The following is a 12,183-nucleotide window of genomic DNA, read 5'->3' on the forward strand; positions in this document are numbered from 1 at the left end:
ATATGAGGAAACAAATAATGTGATTTGTCAACAGAAGATTTGTGTGTTCCCCTCCGGTGTCATTCCTATCATTAAATTTAGCACCCATCACTGAACTTACGACATGAACATGTACAGACACACTCCTGACTGTACTGTTGCACAAGACGTATTGTTGCATAAGTATTACTCTTTGTTTCTATCGTCACTGTTTTAATATTTGGAACCATGTGATCTGTAGAGATGGAACAGGGATGCAAGTAACTGCAAATTAGACATAATAATAATAATAATAATAAAGTTCCGGGTAAAAATTTCCCCCTCAAAACTGCCCTGCTTGTGAGGTAGTACTATTTTAAAGTTCAGGAACTTTCTGTGGTTGAACTTGGGCACTAAACAGGCTGATTGGTTGAGCTCACACAGCATATTATTTTAAGTCTGTTGCGGTGCGTGCAGTAAGAGTTGTTTACTATTCGAATCAACAATGGAGTTTGAAAAATACACCCGATGGACTGACAACAAGGTTCAGGCTTTATTAAGTTTATTTGTGGAGGACGAAATCCAGTGGGCTCTGGGAAGTCATGCACAGTCCTACATCACCAGACTAATCTTCACGGTAATTTAGACCGCGGTGGAAACGCAGACAGCTGCAGGTCCGGGGGGGAAAAGAGTTCCTGGGACAAATTGTTATTCGGTAATTTCGGTGGAAACGGGGCAATAAATACTAGGGGAGTTTAACCCTTACTGCACACCCCCTATTTTGGCAAGTGGGGCATAAATGACACCCAAAATAAAAAGGTTGATCCTCATAAGTCATTCTGAATAGACACATAACCAACATATATTTACAAATCCAACACTTGAGAGTTTACAGTTCAAGACTCAGAATTACTGAGACTGAAATTAATATGGAGATATATAAGTTCAAACATAAAAACAAAAATGAAGAATATAGTTTATATTATGTGGATGTGGTATAACAACATATAACCACAATTAAAGTGAATCCACAAGTCTGCTCATGCTTCATTTAAAATCTTTGAGGATTATATCTCTAAAACTACGAGTTTTATGAAGCATTTCCTAAGACCATGTTATGTGAGTTTTTAGAGAAGGCTGATATTTTATTGCCCTGTAAACACCTACTTGCAGTCAATTGTCTAATGTCTAATGTCTGGTGACGTGAACTGCCACGTCCACACCAGCGGACAATATAATTCGGTTTATTCAGTTTTGTCATCTGCCGCTGAAATGCAGATTTCTTTAAAGCAGGATGGATTCTGATTGGCTGTAAGTGTTTTTATCGTTCATCAGCTGGAAAAATTTGTTCTGAAAGTGATTCAAACGATATCGTTTCTCTATGCCGTCATACTTGTGGTGTGGACTCCTCCTGCTATTCTTCTATATTTAGAATAACTATATCTTTATTTATTGTTCTAAACGGGCCTTTACATGGGTCAAAAATAAACTATTTACAGTGCATCCGGAATTCTACAAACAATACCCCATAATGACAACATGAAAGAAGTTTGTTTGTTTGAAATCTTTGCAAATTTATTAAAAATAAAAAAAACGAAAAAAATCACATGTAGGCCTACATAAGTATTCTCAGCCTTTGCCATGACACTCAAATTTGAGCTTGGGTGCTCCTGTTTCCACTGATCATCCTTGAGATGTTTCTACAACTTGATTGGAGTCCACCTGTGGTACATTCAGTTGATTGGACATGATTTGGAAAGGCACACACCTGTCTATATAAGGTCCCACAGTTAACACAGGGTTCCCGCAGGGTCTTAAAATGTCTAAAATTTTATTTTTTTAATTTAAGGCCTTAAAACGTCTTAAAAACGGCCAGATTTTCACCCGAGGTCTTAAATTTAATTTAGTTAGGTCTTAAAAAAGTGTTCTCCTCGTTCATTTCCAGAAATGCTGGCCACAGAAAGTTATTAACTACACTGTAGCAAAAAAGTATCGAATCGCGAAAGCGCAGATAAAAAGCACAGAATTTCTTTATTTTTTTATTTTATTTTTTACAATAAATCTTTAGACCTTTCTAATGATTTTTAGTCATAGGCTGTCTGCATATTAACAGGTAACCCAGCAGGTTTTTTTTTGTAAAGTAAGTATTCTGTAAAATATAAATGTTATTTTATTAGTATTATTATTATATTGATATATTTATTCTTAAATACTCTATTTTAAATTTTTTAATAATTAAAATGTTATTGTAATAGTAGTATTTCTAATTTTGTTAAATATTTGTATTTATTGAATATAATCATTATTATTAGTCTCGTTAATATATTAACATTAATATATAAAATGTTATTTGCATACACTTTTCATTTGAAAAAAAATTAAAAAAAATTGCATTTTAACCAGAATAATCGCAATTAGATATCTTCCCCAAATCGTGCATCCCTAGTTTATCCTATCTCCCTAGTGCATCCCCTGTTCAATCTCTATTAGGCTATTAATATGCTGTTTTGTAATCTATTCTATTTGAGGGCAAGTTTGTTTTAGCCTATTTTCATTTTGGGCCTAAGGTTTTGGGCATTTGGCACCTTGTTGGCTGTGGAGGGTTACTAATGTCATTGCTTTATTGCTTTTTTTATTATTTCTTTGATTTAAATAATTTTGGTAATGCGTCGTATAGGTCTTAAATTTCAATATTTATGGTCTTAAAATGTCTTAAAAAGGTCTTAAATTTTACTTTCTGAAACCAGTGCATGTCAGAGCACAAACCAAGCCATGAAGTCCAATGAATTGTCTGTAGACCTCCGAGACAGGATTGTTTCGAGGCACAGATCTGGGGAAGGGGTACAGAAACATTCCTGCAGCATTGAAGGTCCCAATGAACACAGTGAATGGAAGAAGTTTGTTCCAAATGTAAAGTGCAGTACAAATAAAATGTATTATTATTATTATAAGTTTGGAACCACCAGGACTCTTCCTAGAGCTGGCTGCCCGGCCAAACTGAGTGATCGGGGGAGAAGAGCCTTAGTCAGGGAGGTGACCAGGAATCCGATGGTCACTCTGTTTCTCTGTGGAGAGAGAAGAACCTTCCAGAAGAACAACCATCTCTGCAGCCAATCAGGCCTGTATGATAGAGTGGCCAGACGGAAGTAAAAGGCACACCACAGCCCTCCTGGAGTTTGCCAAAAGGCACCTTAAGAACTCTGTCCATGAGAAACAACATTCTCTGGTCTGATGAAACAAAGATTGAACTCTTTGGCCTGAATGGCAAGCGTCATGTCTGGAGGAAACCAGGCACCGCTCATCAGCTGGTCAATACCATCCCTACAGTGAGGCATGGTGGTGGCAGCATCATGCTGTGGGGATGTCTTTCTGTGGCAGGAACTGGGAGACTAGTCAGGATTGAGGGAAAGATGAATGCAGCAATGTACAGAGACATCCTTGATGAAAACCCGCTCCAGAGCGCTCTGGACCTCAGACTAGGTTGAAGTTTCATCTTCCAATAGGACAATGACCCTAAGCACACAGCCAAGATAACAGAGGAGTGGCTACGGGACAACTCTGTGAATGTCCTTGAGTGGCCCAGCCAGAGCCCAGACTCTTGATTGAACATCTCTGGAGAGATCTGAACATGGCTGTGCACGATGCTCCCCATCCAACCTGATGGAGCTTAAGAGAGGTCCTGCAAAGAAGAATGGGAGAAACTGCCCAAAAATAAGTGTGCCAAGCTTGTAGCATCACACTCAAAAAGACTTGAGGCTGTAATTGGTGCCAAAGGTGCTTCAACAAAGTATCGAGCAAAGGCTGTGAACACTTAAGTACATGTGAATTTTTTCGTTTTTTATTTTTAATACATTTGCAAAGATTTCAAACAAACTTCTTTCACGTTGTCATTATGGGGTATTGTTTGTAGAATTTTGAGACAATGAATTTGATCCATTTTGGAATAAGGCTGTAACATCATAAAATATGGAAGAAGTGAAGTGAAGTGCTGTGAATATTTCCGGATGCACTTACTAACAAACATACAGCTAGTATTTGTGAACAAATGCTTCTTCTGAGCTGAATGGTGGTTAAAAAGAAGAGATTATTACAATAAATGGGATTTTAATAAATAAAAAAAACAGCAAAAATAAGTAGCTTTAGTAAAAAAAAATGCATTTTGTGGTTGTGTTGGTAGGTGTGAGCATTTCCGAGCACTGCTGAACGAGACCGATGAAGAGGCCATAGAGATTCATCAGTTCTCCTATCTGGTGTATCGCGCATTCCTGGAATACCTGTATACTGATACCATCAACCTCCCACCTGAGGACGCTATTGGTAAACCGCCCCCTTCATGCTGACTACCATATCACTCTCAGACATCCATCATCTGAATTCAATTCAGATTAAAAACTGTTTTTTAGATGGAGTCCACTGAAAGCCCCTAGATCAGCACTCGTATGCTGAAATGTCTTATTGATGTTGTTTGGTGTTTATGATCCTGTGATCGTTTGCATTTTAAAGGTCTGCTGGATTTGGCCACATACTACCGCGAGAGCCGTCTGAAAAGACTGTGTCAGGAGACCATCAAGAGAGGCATCTCAGAGGAGAACGCTATAACACTGCTGTCAGCTGCTGTCAAGTATGAAGCACGGGTGAGCGTGACACACATTCAGCCACATTTCCATTCGGTTACATATAGGTCCTGTTCCAAACGCCAGTGATTAACATTAGGATGATGCTAAGCTAACAACTCAATACTCGAATGAAAACAAAAAATACAAAGTCGACACATTTTCAGATAGCTCATGTGAACTCGACTGACATATTCACAATAACCACATTCACAATTGATTCAGCAGACTTTGATGTTGGCATATTACAGGGTTTTTTGTGCAATCACTAGGACCCATTTCTCAGTACTTGGGTCAAGCTCTTCACACAGTTCTCATAACCAACTTTCATATTGGCACAGCAGTTAATTTCACATTCAAAATGCACTAAAACTACCAAAACTCAATTTAACTCATTCATCTATAACACTAGCAAAGGAAAGAATGACACTCTCAACTGTTTATAATTCACTGCAGTTTACACGGTCCGTGTTTACACTGTGTTCCAAATGATTTTCGTTTTTCAAAGAAAGCGTGTGTTTTATTTCAAGATAACTGGTTAATCAATCTCAGACAGGTTTGTTCAATAGTTTGCCAGGTCTACTTAGGTAAATGGAAAACCCACTTAAAGAGCTTGTTCCACATTATTAAGCAAGTCACAGTTCTCATGCAATATGGGGAGGAGGAAAGCTCTTTCTAAAGATGAAAAGCATGAAATGGTGCAATGTTATGCACCATCTAAAAAGATATGGAGAAATCAAACAAGCACTTTCTTTGAAATACTAAAATAAGCATTCAGGTTTATTGTACTGAAATCCTACTGATATGTCACTTGCATAGAGGTGTAACGATACACCAATGACACGGTTCGGTTCACATCGCGGTTTTGGAGCCACGGTTTGGTTCGGTTTGCTGTGAGGGCAGGGTTCATAGCAGGGCACCAGCTATAACAACACTAGATTCACTTTTAACTTAAAAATCAGTCAACAGGCTTTCATAGACAACCTAGGAAGTCAGGGAAGGTCTCGTTTTTTAAGTTTCGTTACAAGCAAAAAAAGCAGTTAATACATGAAAATTCTCACATATAGCCCCTTTATGGGAAAAACGCTGAGCATGTGTCGTATGACAAATAAGCTTCTTTGATTCTACCGTATTTTCTGGACTATAATGCTGCGTTCCAGGCAGGTTTTTGAGCCCCAAAATTACAACTTCAAACCACGACTCACGACTTTATAGCGTTCCAGGCAAAGTCACGCCAAACTGCCTGAGTGCAAGGAATTGTGTGGTAGTTAGATGTAAACAAAGCATGGCGGATCGTCCAGGGTGTATGCTCATTGACAATCATTTCTATCGCCAAAGGTGCTTACTCCTTGCTTATTTGAGGGAAACGGAGGAGAAAAACAGCGCAGACGGCAAGAAAAGCTGTTATACCTTTTATTTTACGTTATTTGTATACTTGTTTCATAAACACTGCATCCGTAGGGGGCTGCCATTGTTGCTTCGCGGGCTATGTGACGTCAAAACTCGTAACTGGGAGTACATCGATCTAGTACGAGTTCACGGGTGGGAAGTCACGGGTTTGGCTGCCGTTCCAGTCCACTTTCACGGGTAGAAGGTTGGAAAAACACGGGTTACGGGTTACCTGGAACGCGGCATAAGTCACACTTTTTTTCATAGTTTGGCTGGCCCTGCGACTTATAGTCAGGTGCGACTTATATATCAAAATTAATTCATACTGAATTACAAGAGAAACCATTTATGTCTACAGCCGCGAGAGGGCGCTCAATGCTGCTCCTGAAGCCTACCCCTGTAAAAATTAACTGAAAACAACTGAAAACTGCAAAAAAAAAACGGTTAACTGAAATATTAACTTAAAGACAACTGAGAAAGACTGAGCACAAACAAAATGCCCCCAAAAAGAAAATCCTATTCTGCAGATTAAAAACTGCAGGTAGTAAAATATGCAGCTGAAAACAATAATTGAGCAGCAGAAAGAAAGTTTGGAGTGATTGAGAAACGTGTGAGGGACTGGGGCAAAAAGCAGAGGTTACTTTAACTGTAGTGAAGAAAACAAAGAAAGCTAATCGCGGACTGAAAGCAAGATGGCCAGAGCTGGAGGAACGAGTCCACAGATGGGTGCTTGAACAAGGCTCTGCCCGGAGTCACGTCTCCACACCCTGTTAGTTGCCAAGGAGATTAATATAAATGACTTACAGGCCTTCTTGGTGTAACCGCTTGATGCAACGCAACCGCCTCTCTATGCGACTTCTAGTCCAGTCGCAAATGTCGTCACATCAAAACTTTCGCTCACAATTACCGTATTTTCTAGAGTATAAGTCGCTCCAGAGTATAAGTCGTATCAGTCAAAAAATGCGTCATGAAAAGGAAAAAAACATATATAAGTCGCATATGTTTTTTTCCTTTTCATGACGCATTTTTTGACTGATGCGACTTATACTCTGGAGCGACTTATACTCTGGAAAATACGGTAAACGTGAGCGAAAGTTTTGATGTGACGACATTTGCGTGTCGAATTAACAGGTTAATATAGCCTTCACAGAGATTAAAGCAGACTTGCTTTAAACACGGATCACTGTGCGTGTCCGAGAGGGAAAGAGAGAGATGCAGTAGCACTGATTTAGACTCAAGCTGTTTGTGAAATTACAGTCTGAAAGAAAGATTTCAAATTATTATTATTATTCACATTATGGGCCAGATTTACTAACAGCTTGCGCCAGCGCAAACCCTCTTTTGGCATTAAAAACTACTATCAGGATTTACTAAAGACATCCAGTGATAAATTAGCGCTGAAAAGGCGTGGACAGAGTTATTTTTTGTGGCTGACCTTATTGCATATGCATTTGTGGGAGAGAATCATGCAAGGTGATTTACTAAACTTAGCGCTCGTCAATGTACTGGTGTTTGCGCCATTATTTGCCGCCCTAAACCAGACGCTTACTTGCGCTGCTCTTGGTAGATTTGCATTGGTCACTATGCAAATGATCTTCTCATTCTAATTTGCCCTCTTTAGTAAATCTGGCCCTATAAGAGCTCACAGTAAAGTTATGCACAATACTCACAATTAGGTATGCACCAAAATCCAGATTTTTGGGGTTCGGCCGAATACCGAATCCACTGGTTAAGATTCTGCCGAAACCGGATACCGAATACCGAATCCTACTCCCGTCCTCAGTCCATTATCACAGTAAACACATTAATGAAGTAAACAACGTCCACGGCAGTGTAGGGATGCTCATATTGCTAAATATGCTATGCAGTATTAAAATACAGCAGTAGTACAAAAGCAAATGAAAGGCGCTTCCCGAGGCTGGCCACTCTAGCAAGGCGTTATCTCTGTATTCCCGGGACATCAGTGCCATCTGAAGCCTTGTTTAAGGCTTTTCGTAGTGTGGTTTTGGTCAAGTTTACTAAAGCAAACATTGTCACGTCTGTTCTTCTCGCTGCTATTTCCTGATGGTTTATAGAACAATTACCCTGAATCGTTCTTTGTCGTTTCAAAGTCTACTTCCAGAAGGCGCGTGCGCAGTCAGCAGAGGCTCGTGCTGTGGAGACAGACGAAAGTATAAAGGCTTGAGAGTGTGTTTTCTGCCGCAGGTTTAGCTGTCAACAGGCTGCGCTCCAGGCTAACCCACATCACGTAGACATGTTACTTAAAAAAAACAAAAAAACATACAAGGTGAGGGTTGAGGTAGGCCTGCTGTTTTTATTTGACAAAAAAAAAACTATTCCGGTTCTTCAAAGCTTCAAATGGATTCAGTGTATTTTCGTTTTGTCATCTTAATTTGGTAATTTAAGTGAAAAATATGTCTTTTTAACGGGTCTCAGACACTCGTCAATCTTATTTTTATTTAATGGCAATTCAATATTATAATCTTATCAGTTAACGGTTAATAATCGGATAATGAGCAGCGGTTGTCGGTTGGGAAAATTAACCGAAATGAGCATCCAATTTAATTTAAATTAAGAATAGGCAACATTATTAGGCTGCTGTCTGTAGATTCCCTATAGATGTTTAATACGCAAATGTTTTAACAGCGGCTATTGTTTAGGGTCCTTGCCACCACGAGACAAAACGGCATTGCAAATTGAACATGTAGCTCGACTTGAAGCGCCTTCTTTTGACTGAAAGTACTGCCAAACAACACGTTTTCTGTTCACGAGTTCAATTTTCACTTTCTCACAGCCGACTGGATTCGAACGGTCCACCTAGTAAACACCTTCCCATAATCAACGGCGGCGTCATTACGTCCGCGCATAGTGCAAGCCTAGGGTTCGGTTTCGTGGAAAAAAATTCTAAGGTTCGGCAGAAACCGAACCCCGTCAAAAAGCCCAATATTCGGCCGAATGCGAACCCGAATCCTAGATTCGGTGCATCCCATGCAAAATATCACCACACTAAGCTTTATTGATCCCACCCCCCCAATAACTATAACTAAAGATAGCACACATATGATGTCTAAAAATGCTGTCTAGGTAGACAGCTCGCTAGGTTTTGGAACAGAGCCCTAAACATGTACATATATTTGCGGTTTCATATATTATTCTGTAGGTCTTTGGTGGTGGTTCTCTTTCTCATTGAATCAGTCCGTCCGCTCTTCATGTGCAGGATCTGGAAGAGTTCTGTTTCAAGTTTTGCGTTAACCACCTGACGGCCGTCACTCAGACGCAGGCCTTCGCCGACATGGACCACGATCTGCTGAAGAACTTTATCAGCAAAGCCAGCCGCTACGGGGCCTTCAAAAACTGACAGAGAGATGATGGAGCCTAGGCAGGTCTTCTGCTCTGGCTCTGCCACATCCAGGCATGTTATCTCAAATGCCTCAGATCTGGAGAGAGTTTAGCCAAATTCCTGTGGTTTGAGCGTGAAGAGCACTGGTTGTCTTCTGGGTCCCAGTGCCTTTAAATTACATCCCCACCTGAAGCCCTACGCAAGCGGAAGAATTCAAGGCTAGTGTCTCTGGATTCAAAGGGATGCAAAACGAGTTGAAATAGATTGTAATGAAATAGCTAAACAAACAAACACCTCTGAGGTGCTTTACGAGCAAGGGAAGCAAAAGGGAAGAACATCTCATGAAGGAAATTGTTGCTTGAGAAAGAGTTGCTTTTCTGTTACTGAATTGTTTTGGGTCAAGGTTACTGTCATGATGGCCTTTATAAAGCAGGCCAACAGCCGAACCTCCTGCGGAGTTTCAAAGATAAAGCTGTCATAGGATATCATGACTTATTTTCTTTTTCTTCTGGCATTAGAAGTAACTTTACACAGCAATATGTCATATAAGAGCGGTATAGCGTTATTTTTTCAATTTAGTATCTCATGACTTTGGCACCAATTTCAGATCCAACTAATGTCATTTATGTTATTTTTTACTGACAGGAATGCTACTTTTGATATGTTTGCACTCTTTCTGTGTAACAGTGTTATTTTGAATAGGTCAATGTCCGTGCTTCTGTCCAGTCATATTTTTACAACACGAGTGAATCTCCCCAAAACTCGAGAAAATGTCCAAACCATACTTCACCCCAAAATCAATAGGAAAAGATGATATTTACTTTATTTTATTCGAATATATTGGGATATAATAAATAAATGTCTTAAATTTGGAGTGAAATATGAGTGGGACATTTCTTCATGGCACTCGCACACCTGCACTGCTATTGCTGGGAAACGGCGCCGTCTGGTGGTGGTGATGCGAATCTAATCATGCCCATATTCTGTTAAATAATTAACTTTCCGTTGACAGCTAAGGATTTTCTTGTACCCACAGTGAATCCAAACTCCTTTCAGATATTTTTTTGTATCACTCATGAGAGCATCAGCCAACCAACCTAATGCTGAAATAGCACTTGCAACAACAAGCATGTTTTAATCCAAGGTTTTACAGTAAGTTAAAGGGATAGTTCACCCAAAAATTAAAATTAGCCCATGATTTACTTACCCTCAAGTCATCCTAGGTGTATATGGCATTCTTCTTTCAGACGAATACAATCAGTTATATTAAAAATGTCCTGGCTCTTCCAAGTTTTATAATGACAGTGAATGGTGCTTCTGTTTTGAAATCCATAAAAGTGCATCTATCCATCATAAAAGTGCTCCACACGGCTCCGATGCGTTTGTGTAAGAACAATATCCATATTTAAAACTTTACAAACTCTAATCGCTAACTGTCTTACGCGTGTTGAACGCGGAAGCGCAAAGGATGGAGCAAAACTTGGTTCTCATGAGAACACGTGTACAAGAGTTAGCAGAAGTTAGAGATTACAGAACTTTCCATTCACTGCCATTATAAAGCTTGGAAGAGCCAGGGCATTTTTTTATATAACTCTGATTGTATTCGTCTGAAAGAAGAAATTCATATACACCTAGGATGGCTTGAGGGTGAGTAAATCATGGGCTAATTTTCATTTTTGGGTTAACCATCCCTTTAAGAGGTGTTAATCAAGCACAACCTGAGCGCTTTCACTCTCTCTCCATGTGTTCTTGAAGGTGAGTTGTTACAGTCTTTTTTATATTTGTTTACACACAGTCAGGGGTTTCTGTTCTGTTGTGGATGCGTGATTTCCTTCTTTTGCAACCCCGTCACTGAGGGTCAGGACTGCTAACCCTGCCCGATTGCCAAGAGAGGGTCTGTTAAATGTTCCCAGTGATAATTTAACACTTGAATAATCTGTTTTAAGATGATACCAAACTGCTTGTTTTCCTTTAAGCAAATGTCATACAGCACTTTGAATATTTAAATAAATGTCCTTTGTTGAAACGGATGTGCTACGCAACTGTTTTGGTAAAGTTATAATTACAAATATAACATTGTAATACAAATATTGCACTTGTTTCTTTTTTCCACTTTCATTTTTTACAAGTGATATATTCATTATTATGCATTACAATCAATATATATATATATATATATATATATATATATATATATATATATATATATATATATATATATATATATATATATATATATATATATATATATATATATATATATATATATATATATATATATATATATATATATATAATTTTACATTGAGGAAAATAAGTATTTGAACACCCTGCTATTTTGCAAGTTCTCCCACTTGGAAATCATGGAGGGGTCTGAAATCGTCATCGTAGGTGCATGTCCACTGTGAGAGACATAATCTAAAATAAAATCCAGAAATCGCAATGTATGATGTTTTAACTATTTATTTGTATGATACAGCTGCAAATAAGTATTTGAACACCTGAGAAAATCAATGTTAATATTTGGTAAAGTAGCCTTTGTTTGCAATTACAGAGGTCAAACGTTTCCTGTAGTTTTTCACCAGGTTTGCACTGCAGGAGGGATTTTGGCCCACTTCTCCACACAGATCTTCTCTAGATCAGTCAGGTTTCTGGCCTGTCGCTGAGAAACACAGAGTTTGAGCTCCTCCAAAGATTCTCTATTGGGTTTAGGTCTGGAGACTGGCTAGGCCACGCCAGAACCTTGATATGCTTCTTACAGAGCCACTCCTTGGTTATCCTGGCTGTGTGCTTCGGGTCATTGTCATGTTGGAAGACCCAGCCTCGACCCATCTTCAATGCTCTAACTGAGGGAAGGAGGTTGTTCCCCAAAATCTCTCAATA

At 39.1% G+C, this 12,183-nt stretch overlaps 1 protein-coding gene across 4 annotated transcripts in view; it reads left to right on the plus strand.

Annotated features, from left to right (window-relative positions):
* rcbtb2 (regulator of chromosome condensation (RCC1) and BTB (POZ) domain containing protein 2) overlaps window positions 1–11,392 on the plus strand; it is a 44,552-nt gene extending 33,160 nt beyond the window's left edge. Inside the window, exons 10-13 of one of the 4 annotated variants that reach the window (XR_013817004.1) lie at window positions 4,136–4,275; window positions 4,462–4,592; window positions 9,178–10,560; window positions 10,869–11,385. Coding sequence is in view for 2 of the 4 variants with exons in the window: in XM_079822956.1 (XP_079679082.1) it covers window positions 4,136–4,275; window positions 4,462–4,592; window positions 9,178–9,318 (412 nt within the window). In the remaining 2 variants the exon portion in view is untranslated. Of the gene's footprint in view, window positions 1–4,135; window positions 4,276–4,461; window positions 4,593–9,120 lie in introns of all 4 variants that reach the window. The other 3 variants (XR_013817005.1, XM_079822956.1, XM_079822957.1) reach the window with 3 other exon arrangements.
* Window positions 11,393–12,183: the final 791 nt, after the last annotated feature.

Source organism: Gobio gobio (genome assembly GCF_949357685.1).
Source record: "Gobio gobio genome assembly, chromosome: 8".
NCBI lineage: Eukaryota > Metazoa > Chordata > Actinopteri > Cypriniformes > Gobionidae > Gobio > Gobio gobio.